At 41.8% G+C, this 26,076-nt stretch overlaps 1 protein-coding gene across 2 annotated transcripts in view; it reads right to left on the bottom strand.

The window, feature by feature from the left end:
* The window catches only part of LAMA3 (laminin subunit alpha 3), a 268,973-nt gene that overhangs the window by 127,564 nt on the left and 115,333 nt on the right, over positions 1-26,076 (bottom strand). For both annotated transcript variants that reach the window (XM_046025313.1, XM_046025314.1), the window contains 9 exons: positions 20,796-20,933; positions 18,656-18,702; positions 17,374-17,473; positions 16,383-16,435; positions 16,046-16,151; positions 15,248-15,347; positions 8,267-8,423; positions 3,412-3,544; positions 1,829-1,971 (listed from right to left, as the gene is read on the bottom strand). In XM_046025313.1, the coding sequence (XP_045881269.1) occupies positions 1,829-1,971; positions 3,412-3,544; positions 8,267-8,423; positions 15,248-15,347; positions 16,046-16,151; positions 16,383-16,435; positions 17,374-17,473; positions 18,656-18,702; positions 20,796-20,933 (977 nt within the window). The remainder of the gene's footprint in view (positions 1-1,828; positions 1,972-3,411; positions 3,545-8,266; positions 8,424-15,247; positions 15,348-16,045; positions 16,152-16,382; positions 16,436-17,373; positions 17,474-18,655; positions 18,703-20,795; positions 20,934-26,076) is intronic.

Genomic DNA, 26,076 nt, shown 5'->3' with positions numbered 1-26,076 from the left:
AACTGGCTGACTGCCTGTCCTAGGAGATGAGAGGAAGATTGTGTTCCACGGAATGTGCCAAATGAATCCCACAGCGTAAATTCAGCTAAACAGCTCTTCAGGAAAGAGCAGACCTCCAGGTTTCTCAGACGCCAATAGTCTGACAGCTTCAGAAGAATGCTGGCACCACTGGCTGTGAGCAGAGGGAAGGAGGGGGGATGTCTGCCACAACTGTGAAGAGACTCATACGCTGACCATAAGGCTATTTCTCTCGTCAGGGTCCTTAATTTGTCTATAATGGAGAAGAAGAGATACGCATGGAGAGGAAAAGTAGGAGACAGTGGCCCAGGGGGCTCCGTGGTCTACCATGGGGGTCTCACTACCCCAGTGGGCTTTAATTTAACAGTGGTTATTATTCTCTTACTGAGGTTCCTTAGGTTGGGACCATAGCTCCTCATTGTTTTATGGTCCCATAGATCTTAGAACAGTAAGGGTTGATAGTAGGTGTTCAATAAGATATCTCTAGAGAAAATGGGATCATAACATGGAAGCATATATATGAGTCGCTATACCACGGCACTAACTAAATGTCATCAAGCATCTTCCATGCCTGTGGAGTAACATAATGACCTTCTTCCACAAATCCAACTTTGTACCCATTACTGGCATCAATGGGATGTTCCTTGTCCTCATTTCTAAAGTCTCTGGAGAACTCTAAAACTTTTATAAAGCAACAAAGCTTTCTACCAAGAAGATGCAAGAAAAAAAGGGACTGAACGAATAGCATAAACTGTCACATTATTCTCATAAGATCCCAGATTTGGAAAGGACCTAGATAAACATATCCCTATTATAAGTAAGAGGTAACTGAGGCAGTCTTGGAGTTAAAGAACTTGCCTAGATCTGCTAATGTAGCAAATCAAAAGGATTGTGCCAGAAGGAAAAGCTTTCTCTTTTCCACTCTGACTGACTGAAACCACGCTTTGGCCAAAGACTTTATTTTCAGAAGACTTTTTATAAGATATCAATATCTCAGAAAGCAATTTCATCCCTTTATTTCCCATGGCTTCTCTGGCTATTCTATTAGTGTGCAAGGACAGAGCTTTGCCCTTGATGCTGGGTTCTTTGTCCAAGGCCATCTGTGTGGTGAGACCATTGCCTATGTTTGAGGTAGAAGGCAGTGGGGAATGTCAGAGAAGCACAGGTCCTCCCTTCTCTTTCCACCACCACCAACTTCACTGATATTAGGATCTGCTCTTCTTGTAGCTTCTTCTGATTCATTCCGCACAATTCCCAGAGAGGCTGATTTTCTAAGATGTCCTTCTGATTCATAACAAAAAATCCCAAAGAAGCTTTTGAAAGCACATTCATATACACATTCAGATTTTGCATTTATTCTGGTAACTTTGAGTCATTATGAGTTATAGTTGATTTGGTTGTTTTTGTCTGAGAGAAGCTGGCTGAAGAATATAAAAGATATTTTAGGGGCGCCTGGGTGGCTCAGTGGGTTAAGCATCTGCCTTCAGCTCAGGTCATGATCTCAGGGCCCTGGGATGGAGCCCTGCCTTGGGCTCCCTGCTCAGCGGGGAGCCTGCTTCTCCTTCTCCCACCCCCTCGTGCTCTTTCTCACTCTCTCTCTCTCTCAAATAAATACTTTTATTAAAAACAGATACTTTAAGTTGGCTTCTGGGTCATTTGAGGGCAAATGTCACCATAGTTTCCTGGGTCTAAAAGGAGAACTGCCTGTGATTTTGATATCTTACGGTCACTGTGGGTCAGTGTGGGTGAGACCATGCTGGAGGACGGGGAAAGAATCCCACAGAACTCTCCACGGAGGAGGGTCTCTTACCAGGAGGACTCCCTCTGATTTGATACAAGCAATCCACGTCCCTGGTGCAATTGAAAATTGTTCTGCCACACCATTTCCTGGGACCGTGACAAAGGCTGGCTCCTTTCTCGGCAGGAAGATGACTTCTTTGCTTTGAGCAGCACCTATCAGAAATGAAAAGAACCGCCTGAGGCACTTATCTAGCAGTGACTGTTAGGATTTTGGATACTCAGCTTTAAACATTCCATTTACATCTGAAAAAGTTTAAGGTGGTTACTCATCACCTTACTGATCAGATTTATTGATTTCTTTTAAATGGTAGGCTTGCTTCACATATGTATAAAATAGACTAGAAAGATATTGATGTGGGTAGTGATTCCGTATCCTGGGATTGTGAGTACCATTTAAATTTGTTAAGTGATTAAGTATATTAATACATGTAAACAGCTTAGAGAAGTTCATGGCACAGAGTGACTGTTCCAGTCATTACATTTGATATTAATTACTTTATTCTTTTATTTTCTATGGAAGAACATGTATTCATTCTGAAATAAGAAAAAGTTGTGGTTTTCTGTTTGTTTCTGGAATACAAAGGTTTTCTTCTACATGGAACACACAGAGGACCTCCCATAGAGGTTCAGAAACAAACCAAACTGCTTAATCTGAGCTGAGCCCACCTGAGCCTTTTTCTTCAGAAGAAACATTTGCTCCAAACCCTTGCATTTTCTCTGCCAACATCCCCTAGATCCACGTTCGGGACAGGAGGCAGTGCCCACAGCCAGCATGCCCTTTGCTCCTCAACAACGGGACAAGAAAGGTGAGGGATTACAGGCCAGAAAACAGGATAATTCAGCACAGAGTGGACAGTCGTATTTGGGAGGAGGCAGAGATCCTTGTATTTCAACCTTAAATTGGATTTCTACAGGCGCCACTTTGTGTCCTTACAGGCGCCATTTTGTGTCCATGTGGGATTCCTAGCGCTTCCTGGAATCAGCTGCCAGAAAAGATAGAAGCTCTAATTCTTGCAGAACAGACTTCCAGGCCTCATGCTCTGACAAGATCTGCCCTCTGACAGGCTAATCTTCTGCCCTCAGGACTCCCTCACCCTTCAGTGAGGTTTGCATGTTCCTCTCTGGAGCTCTCTTGGGCTTCAGGCTTTATACACCATTCACCTTAAAAATTCCTTCCCTCACCCATTTCTCCTTGGCCTATTTGGGGTGCCTGAAACAATGGGAAAATTTAGGGCAGTAGGCCAAGCTCCCTCCAATACCACCCCAGAGGTGACACCAACTCTACCATGAATGGGTGATGAATTAGCTTTACCTTGTGGTGGTATCATAACCCCTGGGGTTCAGCCAAAACACACAGGTTGTTACATCAAGTTTTTAAAAAGACAGTTAATGATAAACTTAACAGCAAAATTTGAATAAGCAGGATGTTTAGAGATTGAAAAAGTAACAAAGGACAGGGCACTAGGGCACCACTCTCATCAGACTCTGCATCGGACTTCAGCTCTTCTCAGATGATAACTTTGTGAAAATTGGAGAGAATGTTTCACTAATCAGCCATTTCCTAATCCAAAAAAGCCTTGAAAATTCACCTACCTGCTTCAGCCCGGGATGGATAAATTGTTACACGACCAGATACGGCTTCCGTTCCAGGGTTAATGTATTTCAGAATAACACGAAACAAAGAGTGACTTGACTCCCCCACGTTAAGCATGATCCTCACTTCATTCTGAAAAACACCAAAACGCCACACAGTATAGAAGAGACAACTGGCTAAAAGTGTCTAACTAGTGGACCAGTGTCCACTAGAAAAACCTGGTTGGAGTGTAGTCAATGCTAGCCAAACAGTGACTACACTCCATTCAGGTCTCACTAGTGGACCTGTAATGTATACACATGCCCGCTCTCTCTCTCTCTCTCTCTCTCTCTCACTCACTCACTCTCCCACTCAGCAAGCACCAAATAACTAACTCTGTAGAAGATGAAAATAGGTAGACCCAGTGATAAATTAAAAACACTTAAAATTAAAGTTATAGTGAAAACCTGTTTCCTCAACAACTGGGATCCCCTTTGGACCCTTCTGGACTCAGGCAGACAGAGTGACTATCAGCTGGACTAGTGTAAGGTAAGCCATAGTGACAGGGGCAACCATCAGTTGGGAGAAACAAAGAGACAGAAGAGGAGGAAAGGACAGTGTTATTGGACACTACCACCCCTGTAGAGGGATCACTCTGGGGTCCGATTCACATACCTAAAATTCTAAATGGCCACAGAAACGTAGGCTGGCTAAGCAAAGGTTAAAATACTCCAAACACATTAGTGATAAAATCTAGATGTAACTAAAATATGCCTAAGTCATATGCAATTGTTCTCAGTCTCTATCCAAAGAGACTGCAGGCTTTTTTAAAAAAATAATTTTTTTTTTCATTGTGATGAGTGTACTCTTTCAACCCCGTCTTTCAACCCTATTTCACCCACCTCCCTCACTGACCTCCCCTCTGGTAACTACCGGTTTGTTCTTTATAGTTATGAGGCTGTTTCTTGGTCTCTCTCTCTCTCTCTCTCTCTCCCTCTCTCTTTCTCTCCTTTGTTTCCTTTGCTTGTTTGCTTTGTTTCTTAAATTCCACATATAAGTGACATCATATGGTATTTGTTGTTCTCTGTCTTATTTTGATTAGTATCATACTCTCTAGGTCCACCCACATTGTTACAATGTTACAAATGATAAGATTTCATTCCTTTTTATGGCTGAATAATATTCCATTCCAATGATAAAGGGGATAATTCAACAGAAGGATGTAACAATTGTAAATATTTATGCACCCAATATGGAAGCACCCAAATAAATAAAACAGTTATTAACGAGCACAGAGGAAATAATCAAAAGTAATACAATAATTGGGGACTTCAACACCCCATTTACATTGATGAACAGATCATCCAAACAGAAAATCAACAAGGAAACAGTGGTTTTGAATGACACACTAGACCGGATGGATTTAATAGACATATTCAGAACATTCCACCCTAAAACAGCAGAATACACATTCTTTTCAAGTGCACATAGAACAGTCTCCACAACAGATCACATATCAGGTCACAACACAAGCCTCAACAAATTCAAAAATATCGAAGTCATAATTATGCACCTTTTCTGACCACAGCACTGTGAAACTAGAGAGCAACCACAAGAAAAAATCTGGAAAGAACACAAATACATGGAGGATAACTAACACGCTACCAAACAGTGAATGGGTTACTCAAGAAATCCAAGAAGAAATAAAATATTACACAGAGACCAAGAAAAACACAAAGTTCGAAAATCTTTGGGATCCAGCAAAACCTGTTCCAAGAAGGAAGCTTACAGCAACACAGGCCTACCTCAAGAAGCAAGAAAAATTTCCAATAAACAACCTAATGTTACACCTAAAGAAGCTAGAAAAAGAAGAACAAACAAAACCCAAACCCAGCAAAAGGAAGGAAATACTAAAGATCATAGCAGAAATAAATGACACAGAAACTAAACAAACAAACAAACAAAAAACAAAAAAATAATCGAACAGACCAATGAAACCAGGACCTGATTTTTTTTAAAAGATCAACAAAATCGGTTAACTCTCTAGCCAAACTCATCAAAAAATGAGAGAACCCAATAAACAAAATCACTAACAAAAGAGAGGTAACAACAAACAGAACAGAAATATAAACAGTTGTAACAGAATGTTGTGAAAAACTATACGTCAACAAATTGGGCAGCTTAGAAGAAATGGATAAATTCCTAGAAACATATAACCTACCAAAATGAAAGCAGGAACATAAATTTTGAACAAATTAGCAGCAATAAAACTGAATTGGTAATCCAAACCCCCCCTCCACAAAAAGCTAAAGTCTAGGACCAGACGGTTTCACAGGCGAATTCTACCAAACATTTCAAGAACAGATAATACCTATTCTTCTCAAACTATTCCAAAAAAAAATTTGGAAAACTTCCAAATGCATCCTATGAGGCCAGTATCACCCTGATCCTAAAACCAGATAAAACACCACAAAAAGGGAACACAGGCCAATATCTCTGATGAACAGAGATGCAAAAATCCTCATTAAAATATTAGCAAACAGGGGCGCCTGGGTAGCTCAGTGGTTTAAGCCGCTGCCTTCGGCTCAGGTCATGGTCTCAGGGTCCTGGGATCGAGTCCCACATCGGGCTCTCTGCTCGGCAGGGAGCCTGCTTCCCTCTCACTCTCTCTGCCTACTTGTGATCTCTCTCTGTCAAATGAATAGATAAAATCTTAAAAAAAAATATTAGCAAACAGAATCCAACAGTACATTAAAAAAAAATCATTCAGCATGATCAAGTGGGATTTATTCCTGGGCTGCAAGGGGGTTCAATATTTGCAAATCAATCAATGTGATATGTCACATCAATATAATCCTTTCAATAGATGCAGTAAAAGTATTTGACAAGGTACAACCTCTCATGATAAAAACCGTCTGCAGAGTAGGTCTAGAGGGAACGCACCTCAACATAATAAAGGCTTTATTTGAAAACCAGTCAACATCATATTCAATGGTGAAAACTGAGAGCTTTTCCCTGAAGGTCAGAATAAGACAAGGATGTCCACTCTCACCACTTTTATTCAGCATAGCACTGGAAGTCCTAGCCACATCAATCAGATAACACAGAGAAATGAAAGGCATCCAAATCAGCATGGGAGAAGTAAAACTCTCACTATTTACAAATGACATGATAACATATATAGGAAACCCTTAAGACTGCACTCAATGTGGGCTTTTTAACTTGACAGAATCCATCTCTAAGGGTTAGTTCCATATTGGAAAATAAAAATGCAAAAATGTATAAGGAACAAAGTCAGGGGTGATTTGACAGAGAAACTCCATCATTTGCAATTCATTTCCTTTGCAGGGTGCCTGGCTGGCTCATTCAGTTGAGTGTCTGCCTCTGGCTCAGGTCATGATCCCAGAGCCCTGGGAGCCAGCTCCGTGTCATGTTCCTTGCTCAGCAGAGAGCCTGCTTCTCCCTCTCCCTCTGCCCCTCCCCACCAATCGTGTTCTCTCTCTCTCTGTCAAATAAATAAATAAAATCTCAAAAAAAAAAAAAAATTCATTTCCTTTGTGTTAGCTAGTAATTCTTTCAAACTGTAAACACTGGGAGAAGGTATCCACCTTGACTGGAATCTCAGTCATTCACATCCTATTCTGACTTGATGGACTCTACTGCTTTTTAATGAATCATGACCATTGGAATACTAATGAAACTGAATTTTATATTGGGGAAAAGGAGAAAGAAGGGAGGTCTTATGATCCTACGTACTGTTGGGGTGCCTGGGTGGCTCAGTCAGTTAAGCATACGACTTTTGGTCTTGATCTCAGGGCTGTGAGACTGAGCCCTGAGCTGGGCTCCAAGCACAGCACAGAGCCTACTTGAAATTCTCTCTCTCCTTCTCCCTCCTCCCCTCCCCTCCCACTCATGTGCACTCTCTCTGTCTCTCTCTAAAATAAATAAAATTTTTTAAAAAATGGATCCTAGGCACTGTTTGAGAAAGGATCCTGATGGGGGACCCTGATCAGGCAAGAAGCAACTTTAGAACCAATGATGGCTCCAAGAGAACTGTGATCCTGTCCGTCCCTGTTCCTCTAAGTGGTGACTTATGTAAACAGAACAAGTATAGGATCTGCTAAGGACAAATATTGGGTCACCATGGTCATCAATTTACACCTTATGTTCTGAATTTCTCCACTGAGAAACACAATTTCAAGAGACCAACCTCAAAGAGAAATCCTGAGAACAAAACTTTTCAGAAATTCTTGGTTGTAAATATTGTATAAGTTCTAAATGAGAAAATTTGTAAATTCCCTAACTATTCCAACAGGAAACCAAGAGCGAAGGCTACTGTAGAGAAGAATGAAGGAAGGGAGAAATACAGGAAAGGAAAATTAAATAGCATTAAATTCCCCATTGATCTTAGTTTCTATTCATAGAGTAATTCAGAGTTTAAAAAAGCAAAGCAAAACAAAACAAAACAACTAGTGCTGGTCAAATATCAACCACATACACTACTGGAATTATTTAATCCAATTCATTTTTATTCTCTACAAATGTTTTTAAAGAATCTTGTCTCTTGTGCTAAAATATAGATGAATCCCACTTGGGAAACAACTGCTTATAAAAAAAAATCTCTAGACATAAACACTAGTTTTCTTTAACCCCTTCTTTGTCTGATTTGGTGACCAAATTAACAGTAAACTGTGACTGATACATATACTTATCAGTTAAAATCCAATTTTACCCCAAGCCCCATCCATAGTCTGGAGAAAGAGAATCCTGGAGTCAGTTTTGGGGACAGCTCATCTTTTGGGAGGACTCACTGAGAGTGTTTTGGCTAAGTATATGCCTCACCCTGCCATGAAGCAATTTCTGCTGGCTACATACCTGCACCGAGGTCATCTGAGCATATCCTCTCCAACTAAACTCAGGGAACTCCAGGGGATCAAATCCAAACCTAAGTTCTTTTCCATTAGGTGTGGTACCATCTTCAATCTCATACTTCATATGATGTAAATCCGGGAAATAGTAGTTGTTCTCAGGGCTTTTGCAAATAAAACATGGATACAGCAAGTTAAGTTCACCAATAATCCAAATATTCTTTAATCTCAATAGCTACTGCTAAAAACTCCTACCAAATTGACAGAATACAATAAATGAAAAGAAATAAAAGAGAAACCGCCCCACTTTTTCTTTAAATTATTGCTTTCATTCATGTAAACACTCATAAAACACACCCAACACCTATCAGTCTAAGCAATAAAATGAGAAACTCACTTAGCACAACCTATAATGGTGGCAACCTTTAATATGTTCTAAATGGTTGCTAACAACTTACCAAAATCAAATTAGGTTATTTACTATAAATCCATCCATCCATCCATTCATTCATTTATGGACTCATATTCACTCATTACACAAATATTTATATATATATATGCACCAGGCACTGTTGCTAAGTACGATATATGCAATAGTGAATGTGACATAAAATATTTTATATGCTAAGTTTACAAGTTAGATACATTTACATATATATTTAATATATAATTATATATAAATATATATTATATATTTAATATATAATTATATATAAATATGTTATATATTATATATAAGCACATATAATAAATATTTAATAATATAATAAAGTTTATTAAATTTATTTATTAAAATATCAATTTAATATTTAAAATATATTGAATTTAATATATTTAATATATATCAATATAAATGTATTAATATATTTAATGAATTTAATATTTAAAATATATTACATTTAATATTTAATATATTTTAAATATTATATTATATATTTGCTTATAATATAAATAATACTTAATATATTAAATATATATAAAATTGGATCTAACTTGTAGACTTGTAAAAATATATTTATATATAATTATATGTATAATATATTGAATATATATATTAAACTATATATATACAGTTTAATCATTATGATAACTTTTTTATGCCTTGAATTTTCTTAAACCATAGGTCTATATATGGATTCTTTTCAAGAGTCCAATGTCAATCCCAGAGAATGATCTGAAACACTACACTGTTTATGTGACATTTCACAATCAAATAATTTGAAGTTCTTCAAAATGACATATTTTGACAATCCAGTAACAAACTAACAGCAATTAGTGGATTTAAGGCCATAAAGATCATTTAGACAAAGGAAATAAAAGGTCATGGCCCTATATTGCAAGCAGAATTACAAATGCTTACAATTTCTCTGGAAGTAATATACAAAGGTCCTTAAAAATGTTCTTACCCATTGACCCAGTAATTCCACTTCCAGGAATGTATTCTAAAGAACAATTTTATATATAGTATCAAAAAATTAACAGGGGCACCTGGGTGGCTCAGTGGATTAAAGCCTCTGCCTTCGTCTCAGGTCATGATCTCAGGGTCCTGGGATCAAGTCCTGAGAATCCGGGCTCTCTGCTCAGCAGGGAGCCTGCCTCCCTCCCCCTCTCTCTCTACCTGCCTCTCTGCCTACTTGTGATCTCTGTCTGTCAAATAAATAAATAAGATCTTTAAAAAAAATTAACATAAAAGAACATTTATAATAGTGAAAACTTAGAAACAGTGTAAAAGTACAATTATGCAATAATTTAAAAATTATGAAATACTATGTAATACTATGAAATACTATGTAACTATGTAAATATTAATATTTCTGAAGACTAATGATAGTGGGAAAAGTCTGCGATATCATGTGAAGTGAAGAAATGGATACAAATTTTATGAAGCAAATATACTAATTTGTATTCATAGAAAAAAGCCTAGAAAAAAATATACCAAAAAATATTAAAAGGAGTTATTTCTGGGTGGTGGAATAGGTAGGTCTTTTTTTCCTTTTATTTTTAGGTACTTATTAAAACTACAATGAACATATATTTATTACCACAAAAATTATTTGGAAAACAAAGTGAAAGTGGATGCCTTCTAAACTTGTACGAAAAATGAACAATGTTCAGATAATATCAAAAACAAATATTTGGCAGGGATTTAGTACAAAAAGACAAAAGGTTTACCAACCTGGAGAAAAGCCAGTATGGCATCTTTGATGCTGGTTTGCTATCCTTATAACCTAGTTACAACTTACCACTAAATCAAAGGACATGTTCTAAAGTTCATATGTATGTATTGGCTGTGATGTAAAAAAATCAGTATTTCTGCCTCAGAGTGAGTAATTTAATTCTTATTCGGTTGCATTATTTTTACCTGAAAAATAGCCAATTGCCTACATAGGTGGAAGGAAACTTAGCTGGTTAAGTGGGGGAAAGCTCACTTTATCAACAGGGAGGTGGAAAAAAGATAAAACATGGGTGGAAAATGTTTCTGAACCTATTTACAAAATTCCGTCATGTGCCTCGTTAGTCTGCAGGGAAACATAACCACAGATGTGTCCTCCTCCTTCATAGACCCTTTATTATGTGACTGAGCAGTGACTGCCACTGAAGAAAGCTCAGCTGGATTGCTCTGACTTGTAGAATTCAAATGCTGAAAACATCAAGGGAAAGGAGAGAAATGCCATACTAACGAAATACAGAAAATTTACTTTAACTACAGATTTCTTCATTGTTCTATTGGTAATGCAGAAGTAGTGAAGATACTTCACTACTTTTCACAGTTTCCAGTGTATGATTAAAAGCCAGAATATTAAAAATTAGTTTTTTCTTCCAAGAGAAAATTATGAGGGATCAGGGTTTCCAAAAAAATCTATATTAATCCAGCAGACATATTCAGGACATTCTAGCCTAAAACAGCAGAATACACATTCTTTTCAAGTGCACATAGAACAGTCTCCAGAACAGATCACATATCAGGCCACAACACAAGCCTCAACAAATTCAAAAAGATCGAAGTCATACCATGCACATTTTCTGACCACAGCACTATGAAACTAGAGAGCAACCACAAGAAAAAATCTGGAAAGAACACAAATACATGGAGGTTAAATAACATGCTATTAAACAATGAATGGGTCACTTAAGAAATCAAAGAAGAAATAAAATATTACATGGAGACAAAAGAAAATAAAAACACAAAGTTCCAAAATCTTTGGGATCCAGCAAAAGCTGTTCTAGGAAGGAAGCTTACAGCAACACAGGTCTACCTCAAGAGGCAAGAAAAATCTTCAATAAACAACCTAATGTTACACCTAAAGAAGCTAGAAAAAGGAGAACAAACAAAACCCAAACCCAGCAAAAGGAAGGAAATACTAAAGATCAGAACAGAAATAAATGAAATAGAAACAAAAATACCAATAGGACAGATCAATGAAACCAGGAGCTGGTTCTTTGAAAAGTGCAATGAAACTGATAAACCTTAAACGGAATCATTGGAGAGAGAGACAGAGTCAAATGAACAAAATCAGAAATCAAAGAGGAGAAAAAACAACCAACACCACTGAAATACAAAGGATTATATGAGAATATTGTGAAAAATCATAAGCCAAAAAAACTGGACAACCTAGAAGAAATGGATACATTCCTAGAAACATATAACCTCTTAAAACAAAATCAGGAAGAAATAGAAAATTTGAACAGACTGATTACCAGCAATGAAATTGAACGAGTAATCAAAGTAAACTCCCAACAAAGAAAAGTTCAGGACCAGATGAATTCACAGACTGAAGTCTACCAAACATTTAAAGAAGAGTTAATACCTATTCTCAAACCATTCCAAAAAATGAAAGAGGAAGGAAAGCTTTCAAATTCATTCTATGAATTCAGCATTACCCTGATACCAAAACCAGGTAAAGAAACTAGACACACACACACACACACGCACAGATACAACCGCAAGCCAAGATCTCTGGTGAACATTGATGCAAAAATCCTCAATAAAATATTAGCAAACAGAATCCAACAGTACATTAAAACAGCCATTCAGCACAATCAAGTGGGATTTATTCCTGGGATGCGATGGTGGTTCAATATTTGCAAATCAATCAATGTGATATATCACATCAATAACAGAAGGGATAAAAACCATATCATCATTTCAACAGATGCAGAAAAAACATCTGACAAAGTAGGACATTCATTCATGATAAAAAATTTTAACAGAGTAGGTTTACAGGAACATACCTCAACATAATAAAGGCCTCATATGAAAAACCCACAGCAAACGTCATACTCAATGGAGAAAAACACTTTCTCCCTAAGCTCAGGAACAAGACAAAGATGTCCACTCTTACTAGTTTTATTTAACATAGCACTGGAAGTCCTAGCTACAGCAATCAGACAACAAAATGGACTAAAAGGCATCCACATTTGTAAGGAAGAGGTAAAAACTTTCACTATTTGCAGATGACATGGTACTATATATAGAAACCCCTAAAAACTTCACCCAAAACTACTAGAACTAATAAATGAAGTCAGTAAAGTTGCATTGCATTTCTATACACTATTAATGAAGTAGCAGAAACAGAAATTAAGAAAACAGTCCCATTTATAATTATACCAAAAATAGTAAGATATATAGGAATAACCTTAACCAAAGAGATAAAGACCTGTACTCTGAAAACTAGAAAACATTGATGAAAGAAATTGAAGAGGACCAGAGAAATGGGAAGACATTCCATGCCCATGGATTGAAAAAACAAATATTGTTAAAATGTCTGTATTACCCAAAGCAACCTACACATTTAAGGCAATCCCTATCAAAATACCAACAGTATTTTTCGCAAAACGAAAACAAATAATCCTAAAATGTATATGGAACCACAAAAGACCCCAAATTGCCAAAGCAATCTTGAAAAAGAACAAAACTGGAGGTATCACGATCCGAGATTTCAACATACACTACAAAGCCGTAGTCATCAAACACACTGGTACCGGCACAAAAACACACACATAGATCAACAGAACATAATAGAGAGCCCAGAAATAAACCCACAATTATGTGGTCAATTAGTCTTCAACAAAGGAGGCAAGAATACGCAATGGGGGAAAAAATTCTCTAACAAACAGTGTTGGGGAAACAGGACACCTACATGCAAAAGAATGAAACTGGACCACTTTCTTACCCCATATACAAAAATAAACTCAAAATGGATTAAGGGCCTAAATGTGAGACCTGAAACCATCAAAATCCTTGAAGAGAGCACAGGCAGTAATTTCTCTGACATTGGCCATAGCAATTTGTCTAGACATGTCTCCTGAGGCAAGGAAAACAAAAGCAAAAATAAACAAAATAAAAAGCTTCTGCAAGGCAGAAGAAACAATCAACAAAACTAAAATTCAACCTGTGGAATGGGAGAAGTTATTGGAAAATGATGTATCTTATCAATGGCTAGCATCCAGAATATATAAATAACTTATACAACCCCACACCAAAAAAAAACACATAATCCAATTTAAAAATAGGAAGAAGACACGAACAGATATTCCTCCAAAGAAGACCTGCAGACAGCCAACAGACACATGAAAAGATGCTCAACATCACTCATCACCAGGAAAATGCAAATCAAAACCACAACGAGAAGCACACCTGTCAGAATGGCTAAAATCAGCAACATAAGAAGCAACAGGTGTTGGCCAGGATGTGGAGAAAAAGGAACCTTCTGGCACTGTTGGTGGGAATGAAAACTGGAGCTGCCTCTATGGAAAATAGTATGGACGTTCCTTGAAAAATTCAAAATAGAATTACCATAAAAGCCAGTAATTCCACTTCTGGCTATTTATCCCCAAACTAGGAAAATACTAACCTGAAAAGACACATACGCCCCTAAGTTTATATCAGCATTATTTACAATAGACAAGTGACGGAAGCAGCCCAAGTGCCCACCGATAGATGAACAGATAAAGATGTGGTATGTGTGTATGTATATGGTCAGTATTATTCAGCCATTTAAAAAAAGAATGAAATCTTGCCATTTGCTACAACATGGATAGCTCTGGAGGATAAGATACAACACTAAGTGAAATAAGTCAGTCAGAAAAAGATAAATACCATATGATTTTATAAACAAATTTTAAATTTTAAAAACAAAACCAATAAACAAAGGAAAAAGAGACAAACTAAAAAACAAACAAACAAAAAACCCCCCAGACCACAGACTCTTAACTACAGAGAAGAAACTGGGGGTGACCAGAGGGGAGATGGGTGGGGGATGGGTAAAACAGGTGAAAGAGATGAAGAGCGCACTTATCATGACGAGCAGAGTAATGTATAAGATTGTTCAGTCACTGTATTTTACATCTGAAACTCATATAACATTGTATGTTAATTATACTGGAATTGAAATTTTTTTTTTAAACCTAGAGATTGTTAAATATGACAGGACACGGAGGCAGGAAGTGGTCGTCCCTGTGACAGCTCCTCTGGGAGCTCAGTCTCCACTCACTCCCCTGTTCCTACAGTTCATTTTAATTAGCTTCTGCAGGAGATGAGGGACTTCATCCCGCTTCTAGAGCTTTCTTTGCCTTCCCTCCCACCGCACCCAGTGTAATGAACTCGGCCTCTCCTGCCTTCAGTCATGGGTCCCAAGGGAGAAGCTGAGCCTGAATCAACTGGGCCCAGGAGCCTGCCCATTCGCCGGGCCCCTCCCAGCTGTGACTTTCACACAGAGGTTCCGCCACGGGAACCCCCCTCAAGCGTCCAGCTCTAGTCCTGTCCACCTGGCTTTTCGTACCTGTGGGAACTTTCCAGGGAGGCGGATGTCTTTAGGGCAACCTTCCCTCCAGCTTTAACTGGGCCCACTGACCAGTGTCCAGATCTCCCAGGACAGTACAGCTTCCTCTGTCCTCTTGTCTCCTCACCAGAACCGTCGGCACAGCCGGGACTCTCTGTGAGTCTTCCAGCCCAGCAGTACGGGAGGGGCCCGCCCTGGAGACTCACCGCTGGCACGTCGTCCCCACGACATGCTCTCGGCAACGGCATCCTCCCGAGGGCCCGCTGCACAGGGGGCTGATGGCCCCACCAACGTCACACTGACACCCTGAAGGTCAGAGAACAACAGCAGTGAGCCATCAAAGCATCTTCATGTAGAAATGGAGAAGCAGAAACCGGTAAGGACGGGGCTGCTTCTTACTCCTGTCACATCTCATAGCCTGTGGATGTTAGAAATACATAGGGACCTCCCAGAGCGACATGGGAGGTGCCCCCCAAGGCCCACGTGTGAGCTGGAGGTGCTCTTGGAGGTCAGCCCCAACACTGCTGTCCAGCACAAGGGGCCAGGAGCGAACCACGATTTAGCAGGTGGCGCTCTCGTAACCAACGTCTGCTACCGAGAGTCTGTGAGGAGGAGGCAACAGCAGCCTTGGGGGCCACACGCCTGCAGGTGTATTTACCACAGCGTTACCGCTAAGATCTGGTGCGAGCTGATTTGATAATACAAAATACATCTTCCAATTGACTGTCTTGATGTCATTTACGAAATTAACAGGCGCCTCCCCCTCCGTCCCAATGATGTTTTCTCTAATTAAACCAACAATGTGCTAGGAGAAGGGAAAGACTACAACTTCAGTTCATTATTCATCTCGACTGAGTATTTGGCCACACTCCCTGGAACAGGATTTTTTGGTCCCATCCCATCAGAAAGACTGCATGAAGACAAGGGAACTCGGAAGAGAGGATCTCCTGCTGGTGTTTGCCCATCAACACTGACCTTCCTCAGGACCCACTGGAACTATTTACCTTGACACCCAAAGTAATTGCTCTTTTCCAAAGCAAAATATCCATCTTCACACGTGTCACAGGAATCGCCACTGACGTGGGACTTGCAGTGACAGTCACCATCTCGCTGCAGAATAAGCCCAATGACAAAGTTTGGTAAGATCGCACAATTTGCTAGTCTTTAAGATTGAAAACTGACTCGCTGTATTATAATATGAAGCAGTTAGCAAAGGTCTGAAAGTGTCCAGGGAGGTTAGCATGCCCCCTACAGTCACAGAGGCACTAACCTCTTCCCATAGACACCCCAATATCCCCTGCTCTAATGTTGCACTGGTTTAGGGACAACGGGCCGCGTTACCTGTCCACACTCTCCGATTCCGCTCACTGTTCCCGCCACATGGCACCGGCATTCTGTGAAGAGAAGATAGCATCCTTGGACCAAGGCTGCTGGAAATGTGACACAGCAGCCATGTGGCATGTGTGGTCCCTGTCAGGCAAACCTCACCAGAATTCCGGCTTGCTCCACTGAAGCCTAAAATGGGACAGCTTTCTGGGTCAGTGGAACCACCAGATCGAAAACACCCACATACAAGGAGTAATGGCTACTTTATGACCACTCTAAGACAGAGGTTGCCAACAGCATGGGATTTTTAAATGATTCTAATGTCAAGGTCATTACTGATATGCTTACATGAAAACATACTCCAGGGGCACCTGGGGGGCTCAGTCGGTTAATCATCAGTTTTTGGCTCAGGTCATGATCCCGGGGTCCTGGGATCGAGCCCCACATTGAGCCCATGTCAGGCTCCCTGCTCAGTGGGGAGTCGGGTTCTACTTCTCCCTCTGCCCCTCCCCTCTGCTCGTGCGCTCGCACTCTCTCTCTCAAATAATAAATAAATAAATAAATAAATAAATAAATAAATAAAATCTTTAAAAAAAGAAAGAAAGAAAGACAGACATTCTACTTAAGGACATATTCACTCCACTTGGCCACCTTTAGCTTGATGATGTAAAGTTCCTGTCCTGGCTTCAATCTAAGCATAAAATGAAAATAAAACCAAACCTGAAAGGGGAGCATAAAAAAGAAGGCAGTATAAACCACTTATCAAGTAGCTGCCTTTGCAAACACCAAAATACATATGGAAACGGGATATAAATCCCTTGCTGAGATTTTCAAAACGACAGAAGTTCTGCCAAAAGGAGGGGAAAAAAACATCAAAACATTTATGCAAAATTTCAGACAAATTGAACTTACTAAATAAATAGCTCTTCCGTGGGTTTAGTCACCAAAGTAGGGAAAATTAAGAGGAATTTGCAATATCATAAATTATTATGTGTAAAAACTTCACCTGAACATCCATTGGGGTTTTCTTTGGCCAGATTCCAATATAATGGTTTGCAGATGCTACAAGAAGGACTTTCCACATGAGCCTTGCATTGGCAATATCCCTTTGAAAGAAAAGCAAACTAACACTTGACATCTCAAAATTAAGACATGTTTTCAAACATATGTTCTGAACAAAGCTTGTCACAGAATTATATTTTGGATAAGTAATTAAATGTAGCCAGAGGGGAAAAAAGTACTGTGTTGATTTCAACAGACAGCTCAAGGCTTTTGTTTTATTCTTCACTTATTTTTTTCTACACATAATCCATGTTTGTGGTTCAAACAAAATTGGACATTTTCATTTTTCATTTCTGATGTTTCAGGAAAAGAAACATTTAAAAACACTTTTATTGTTAACACTGTCTTATCTGTTGATCCTGGGACAGCATGAATTACTCCTTTAAATAGAAAGGTATCTGAGTATTTAACATGTTGAGGATCAGTAGACAATGATGTTTATCTGAAAGTAATTTGTAAGATGCAAGGGTCACTGTCTCATTGTTAGGATGCAGAACTTCTCTTCCACTGTCCCTTGAATGCCTGGAGGTCCACCACCTCCAGGCTTGGAAGTTAAGAAGACAGATCATTTCTAAAGCACTTAGAAACCTCATCAGAATACCATGGTATTCACAATATCACATATGCACTTTGAACAAGAACAATGACCTCTTTCACAATTTGGCTTTGGGTCTTATTTGAATTTACTTTTAATTTTGGGACGCTCCCCTGTGCGTTAGTCTCTAATATGTATCCAGATACATCAGTTAGAATTGTATCCCTGGGGAACCTGGGTGGCTCAGTGGGTTAAGCCTCTGCCTTTAGCTCAGGTCATGGTCTCAGAGTCCTGGAATTGAGCCCCACATCAGGCTCTCTGCTCAGCGGGGAGCCTGCTTCACCCTCTCTCTCTGCCTGCCTCTCTTCCTACCTGTGATCTCTCTCTCTCTGTCAAATTTTTTAAAAAGTTTAAATTAGGGGCGCCTGGATGGCTCAGTGGGTTAAAGCCTCTGCCTTCGGCTTGGGTCATGATCCCTGGGTTCTGGGATCGAGCCCCGCATCAGGCTCTCTGCTCAGCGGGGAGCTTGCTTCCCCCTCTCTCTCTGCCTACTTGTGATCTCTGTCTGTCAAATGAATAAATTAAAAAAAAAAAAAGAGCCTGTTTCTTAAAAAAAGTAAAATAAAATAAAAAAATAAAAATTTTAAATTAAAAAAAAAGAATTGTATCCCTTTTATAATCCTCTGCTTACCAAATTGGAGTCCAGGGTACCGGCTGGATCACAGCGACCTGTGAAGTCTGAACATGATTTAGAAATATTTTAAATGCCTGCTGTTTTTATGTCTGTCTCTTGTTTTGATGTTTCACATTTTAAAAAGTTTTATTTGTTTTCAAAAACAATGCACCTACATTTGTATTTCTTGATAGATAGGTGGCAAGGATTTTGCGTGTAATTCAGAAAAAGGCACACCCTAAATAACCTTTAGGGTCTTTAATCCCCAAATCACCCCCTTTGGCCACTTAACTCCATCCTCTGCCTACTCCTATAAAGTTCATTTCTGACTGACAATGAAGGAGATTGGGGAAACGACACTCCAGAATTTTGAACGTCTTTAGGACTGTCCAGAAGAGGGCGATATTCTACCAAGAAACTTTTTAATTGCCCAGTGAATAGAAGCCACAGGATTTGGTAAGCACAATTTTTTTAGACAACCAAGACTTAATTCCTTAATTATCACAATCCTCTTGTTCCCCACCTGTACTAAAATTATTTCTACAATGAATTAGTTTGTTTTCCTGCCTTAGTCAATATGGTATTACAAGCCCAATAGAATCTCTCTTCAATGCAGTGGGATCCTGCAATGTCTCAGCATTACCATTCTACAGCAGTATGGTTAGAAAGGAAGAGGGTTTGGGTAAGCCTGCCTGAGCCTGGTTTTTCCAGTAACTTAAATAACCTCATAATAGGATCTTGTTTTCTTGTAAGTTATTGTGTCAGACATTTGCCTTTGACGCCTCTGTTTTCAGCTTGTCCCTTGATGATTGCACATGTCTCTCCTTTTCTGTTTGGATGTTCCCTCACATTCTTCCTCTGTAAGAGTGAACACAGCCTTCCGCCTCTTTACCGTTTTCCAACCTGGCCATGCCCGGCCTCTGCCTCCTGCCCAGGCTGACCACTGTGGCCATCTGGCTCTGGAGGAATTATGGTAGCTGTCCCAGCCCTCTGCCCTGAAAGCCACCATGCTTCCTTCCTCTCCTGACCCGCTGGAGGTGAGCGGACACACCCGGGACAGCCCTGCACCCTGGGGACCTTTGAGCCTTCTCGAAAGCCAACTGCCCCTCTGAACACTGGCTACAATTTCTACCAGCAAGAAAACCCAGTGTCTTGAGGATTCTGCTGAGTGGGATTCTGGGCAATCAGGAAGGCGCTGTGGCCCTGTCTTCAGACAGCTGGGAATGCAGAGCTCAGAGTGCTCCCGAGAGCAGGAAGGAGTCAGAGAAAATCAAAACCTCCAAGCGGAAAGTCTGGTGCAGCCTTCCTCAAATACCTATTCTCAACAAAGAAAGGGGCCCCTAGAGCCGCTGCCGGCGACCCTCGCCACTGGAGGCTATAAGCCCCCAGGAGCGTGGGGAGATGTGACGGGCAACTTATTTCTGGGCCCCCTGCCACAGAGCACGGCAGAGTGTCAGAGTCTCCCACCAGCTGGGGGGGATTGGGGGGGGTAAGTAGTGAGGATGGCCCAAGACAGTGGCAGTGTTTCTCCCAGATTGACTCTAGGTCACCCCCCTCCCCTGGCACCTGTGCTGTGGGAGAACAATGCCCCCAGGAGGCCAAGGGCAGCAAGGAGAGAGGGGCAGAAACACAGCATAGGTCCCGCTCTGCCCGCCAGCAAGGAGACCTGCTCGAGTCACCTCTCAGGGATTACAGAGCAGTCAGCATTCGTGCTGTGAGCCTGGAACCAGAGAGAAGCCAGGATGCCTTGGGAAGAAGGAAGGAGTCAAAGAACACTTGGTATAGCTCAGAGGGGTCCCCTTGACCACACTGTTATACAAAGGAATTGACATGCAAATCTAGAAATATAAATTTATAAGACTTAATTTAAATAATTTAAATTTTAAAATTATTTAAATAATTTAAAATAATTATTTATTTATATATTTAATTTAAATAATTTAAGATTTTTTTAAAGAATGAATCGTTTCTGGTTTCCTTTGAGGACACATTGTCTGATACATGCATTTGTAATGGACTTGAACTGGGGAGGAACCAGGCCAATGAGGGTCAAGTGTGTCCAGGAGAGGAGTGGTGGGTTATCTGGGCTTGTCTGGGAGACTGGCTGCACGCATTTCGCAGAGGGGCCCGCCCTCTGTCATTCTGATGTCTTCCCTACCTTGGCAGTGAGGGAAATCATAGGCTCCTGAGAGACACCTGTCACATCGCTGTCCTGTAACCCCCGGAAGGCATTCACATTGTCCCGTCACCGGGTTGCAGGGCGTCTGGTAGGAGCCAAGGACCGAACACTGGCAGGCTGGAGAAAAAGACATCAGTCAGACCCAGGGCAGCAGGGTGTGGGGCCCGGATAGAGCCCAGAGGCGGGCCAGGGAGACCCAAATGCAAATTCCCGCTATATGGGCGTGGAGGTAATTAGGAAAAACACACAGACATTCGCTGACCTCGGAGAGCTCAATCCGGAAACGGGGCCAGGGAGCTACTGACACAGTACAAAGCACCTCCCCCACCCTCACCCCCACCACTGCCAAGAACCAGTCAGAGAAATGAAGACACGTGCCCAGTGCCACTCAGCCTGCTTATGGCAGACAGCAGGCGAAGGACTCCGATCTCCTACTGCCTTCTGGCTCAGTGTTCTTCCACGGCCCCTCGATCCCCCTGGGCCTGTCTGCGGAGATCATGGCCCTACCAAGGGGCACTTTACTGAGGAAACGTTCTTGGGCTCTGGGATGGTTAATTTTTATAATGCCAACTCGGCCACACCATGAAGCTCCGATGTTTGGCCAGCAGCAATCTAGGTATTGCTGGGAAAGTTGTTTTTTTTAAAGATATAATTAATATTTCAATCAGTTGACCTTGAGTAGAGCCGGTCATCTTCCACAGTGAGGGGAAGACCTCATCCAATCAGTTGAAAGCCTTAAGAGAAAGACAGAGGGTCCCAAGGAAGAACGAACCCTGCCCATGGGATCTGAGGCGCCACAACAATTCTTCCTTGGGTCTCCAGCCCACCAGCCTACCCTGCGGATTTTAGACTCGCCAGCCCCCACAATCATGGAAGCCAATTCCTTAAAATAAATCTCTCCCCATATATACACACACACCTACATCCTACTGGTTCTGTTTCTCTGGAGAGCTCTGATTAACATAAGCTCTTTCTGCTCTTTCTGTCTTAAAGGATAGCAAATGCAAAAAAACAAAACAAAAATCCCAAAACACTGGCAGGCAGCTAGGGCTGACCGGCAGAGGCAGTTCCAACCAGCGTAATGTGGGGGACATGGCCCCTGACTCCTCAGGGCATAGAGGTTGTCTAGGAAGCCTCAGGAAACAGTTACCCTCCAGAGATGAAAACAAAGACCCAGCCTTAAAGGCATATACGCTGTTTTAAAGCACCAATTACTCCATCTGGCATCACACGTCTCACTTCAATCCAACTAGCAGTGACAGCTGCCAGATTCCAAACCCAAACCTCAACACTGGCAACCCCTCCTCCCTCTTGGAAATACTGTGATGTCTTGCAAACACTTTCATGCCACTCTTTGTGTTGGTCCCAGTCCTTTGAAGTTTCTGGAGTATTTTTACCTCTCGTCTCCGCCTCGGTTCAGCTTTAAGACAGACATTTTTATAAACCCCAAAGAGTATCAACACTAAGGACAGAAGAGCTCCAAAGGGACAAAGACTGTGTCTGTTGTACTCCCCTGTGTCTTCCAGCATCACAGACAGCCCCGGTCCCAGTATATGCTGAACAGACATTTGTTCACTGAAAGAATAAGGAGCGACTAGAATCTTCCTTCCGTCCACCCTGTGCAGGTTCTTGGCATGCACTCCCTTACTGAGCCCTGCAGCACTGCCAAGAGGCGGATATTGTATGAGTAACGCCGTCCTCTTCTCCAGCAGTTAATAAGCCCACCGGGTGAGGTGAGGCTCTACCGACAAGGTAAATGTTACTCCTTATTGCTTCCAGGATGCTGATACTGCCCATGACTTTGGAGCTTTGCCTTCTGTTGGAAACATAGGCTGGCACCTTCTCCAGCCAGAGCCACAAAGCCAACAGTTGATAACACAGCATTGCCCCCCCCCCCCCCACCTCTCAGGTTAACCTGGCCTGGAGCAGACTCAATCTACAGAAGATCCTTGGGGTTCTTCCAACCAACCCCCTCGATGTTCTCCTAGACAAAAACTGAACTCAAAGTGAAGGGCCAGTTCAAGACCCATTTGCAGGGAACGTGCCTTCAGACGTCCCCCTATGTCCAGCCCTAGAGTTCTGTCTCCCCTCTTGGAAGAGCGGGGTGGGGGTCTCCCAGAACCATCCTGAGCCAGAAACCTTCCCTGCAGCACCATCGTCATTAGCAGGGGCCATTTGGCCTCTTTTCTTGGCTGTTCTGTCTGATTCATGGGACTGTGCTGACAGGTGGAAGGAGGTTAATCTTGCTCTGGTGACCTTTTTCTAGTTTTCTAAGGAAAGACCTGTCACCACAACCCAAGGACTATAGCAAACTCCAATGGGGACAGTTCCTGGCCCTGGGTCAGGTGAGTGTTGTTGAGGCTGGGGAACAGCTGCACTTGGTTCCTTTGGTTCCCAGTCATGGGAGAAACCCTTGTCTCCACAGCCCACTCCCTCCTAGCCGCTGTTCTAAGGGCTGACCAGGTGCTGCACCAGGGAAGGAAGGGAGAGGGAGGAGGAGAAACATGAAGGAGAGGAAAGCAGGAATGAGGAATGGAGGGGAGAGGAAAAGTGGGGGTGTGGTGGGAGGAGGAAAAGGGGGCAGTAATCCCCCAAAGGACTAAGTTAACTGAATTACAGTTATATGGTATCATTGAGAATAAAGAGGTAAATCAGATATCAAGGTAAACACAAGTTCTAAATACATACAGACAGTTCTCCACTGGGGTCTCCTATCTACAATTTGACTTCCACCTATCAAAAAGAAAACTGCAGGGCATTTGCGTGAGTGGAAACTAAAATGAGAATACGGCATTGTATTTAGGGAAGTCTGGAGCAAATTAAGTTAATGCGAAACATGAATGCAGGACACCGTTGGCAAGAACAACTTAGAAGGGTTTTAAAGTTCCTCCTCAAGAAGATTTTTTAAATCTTTGACACAATATAGAGCAAAGCCATAAGAACATTATTTTGGCTAGACTACACTGGACCATCTGATGTAGCATTTGGGGGTCATGTTGATTTTATTCTAAAATTCAGTGGCCAAGGAATCCGTTTTATCTTAAGAAAAAAAAAAACCCACAAATTAAAATACTGGGTTGGACGTCATTGCTAGACGAAGCTCAGATTTCAGTGAGTCTGAGCCTTGGGCACTAGCCTCAAAGCCACCCCCAAGGGAAAATCTTAAAAAGATCATAAAAGCTGTTGGAAAAAGGAAAGAGCAAAAGAAGAGAGACTATCACAGACAGAATTCTTCCAGAACCTAGTGGTCCAAATGGAACACAAGCTTCAAGGTGCATGCCCACAACATGCCAGGAATATGGCGGATGGTGCTTCTCCTGCAAAACTTGGAAAACAGTAGTGGTGGGCTCCTCTGGGGCTGGATGTGGTCTGGCAGGGTCCACCGAGACAGGACTTGAGGTGATCTGCTCCCCTCGAGCCTGCTGCTTGAATTCCAAAGCCTGAACTATGCTTTCTCCACAAGGGCACAATGTGCCTGTCCCTTTGCCTCACTGTGTGAGCCCTTCCTCCACTTGAGCCACGACTTTGAACCAGACAGAATCCAGCAGAGGCTGGCTGCACACATTCACCCAGGGGGCCAGGGAGCACCTGCTGCTCTCCCCCGGCTCCTTTCTGCAGCCCTCGGCACACCTTCTCAGTCTCATGTTTCTGTGGTTTGCCTTTTGGCCGGTGAGCTCAGAGGGCTCTATTTGGCTTTGGAAGCAGAGCTCTAAGCCAACTGTACCAAAAATATAAATGAGAAGATATCTTCTTATTTTTTTGAAAAATCCAGACTCTATCATTTAAACAAAGAACACTGCATTATGCACAGTGTCTGATTAAAGAGTTTTCATGTCAGGGGACATCTTCTTAGGAAAAAAAGATGCTGGGGCACCTGGGTGGCTCAGTGGGTTAGGGCCTCTGCCTTCGGCTCAGGTCATGATCCCAGAGTCCTGGGATCGAGCCCCGCATCGGGCTCTCTGCTCAGCGGGGAGCCTGCTTCCCCCTCTCTCTCTGCCTGCCTCTCTACCTACTTTTGATCTCTGTCTTTCAAATAAATAAATAGAATCTTAAAAAAAAAGGGGGGGGGAAGAAAAATGCTGCAGTTAAACCTCATAGGTCTTCCAAATCTCTTATAGGACTGGTCACTTTGGGGTTTTCTCAGAGAGCTGTGGATTTCAGCGACACACATTTCTGCCAGCCTGTTTTGGTTACGGCATCCTGAGTTTGCGGTGGCGGGGCCGGGGGTGGGGATGGGGCAGCTCTTCCCCTTACTCCACCCACGCTGTTCAGACTGTGGACTTCGTTGTGGTTCCCTGGATGTGGGGAGACTCGGGCTTGGCCAGTCAGAGCCCGGCATTCCACGGCCACCGGCTGTGGTTCAGAAATGGGCACATGATTCAATCAGAACCAGACTTGGCCTGGAGGAGCGCATACTTTTCCCTAGACTTGAACCTGGAAGGATGGATGTCAGTCTGCTCAGGCTGCTGTAAAAAAATACCACAGACAGAGCGGCTTGAACAACAGACGTTTACTTTCTTGCTGTTCTAGAGGTTGGTTAGTCCAAGATCAAGGTGCCAGCAGACTTGAGGTCGCTGGGTACTCTCTTCCCGGCTTTCGGACAGCTGTCTTCCTGCTGTGCCCTCACATGGCAGAGAAAGTATATTTCAAAGCTCACTGGTGTCTCTTTTTAGAATGACACTAATCCTATCAGATCAATTACTTACCTTAATTACTTCCTGACTCCAAATACAGTCAGCTTGGAGGTTAGGGCTTCAACATACGAATTTAAAGGGCACTCACGGGGCGCCTGGGTGGCTCAGTGGGTTAAAGCCTCTGCCTTCGGCTCAGGTCATGATCCCAGGGTCCTGTGATGGAGCCCTGCATCGGGCTCTCTGCTCAGCAGGGAGCCTGCTTCCTCCTCTCTCTCTCTGCCTGCTTCTCTGCCTACTTGTGTTTGCTGTCTGTCAAATAAATAAATAAAATTTTAAAATAAATAAATAAATAAATAAAGGGCACTCAATTCAGTCTATAGCAACGTATGTCTGAGAAGTGTCAGCTACCATCTTACCACCATCTGAGACCTCAAAATGAAGCCAATTTACAGAGAACAGGCTTGCAAGATGGTGAAAAACAGACCCTGCCAACATCTTTCGAGCCCCTAGATCAACCTGTTCCTGAAACCAATGCTGCCTGAACTATTCAATTACAGCCAACAAATTCTTTGTGCCTTAAGTCAGTTCAGGTTATGTTTTCTGTCACATGAAACTATGGAGTCAAA

This window comes from Meles meles, chromosome 12 (assembly GCF_922984935.1).
Source record: "Meles meles chromosome 12, mMelMel3.1 paternal haplotype, whole genome shotgun sequence".
NCBI lineage: Eukaryota > Metazoa > Chordata > Mammalia > Carnivora > Mustelidae > Meles > Meles meles.
The sequence above is the reverse complement of the archived record's forward strand: the minus strand, read 5'-3'. Positions and strand labels throughout refer to the sequence as shown.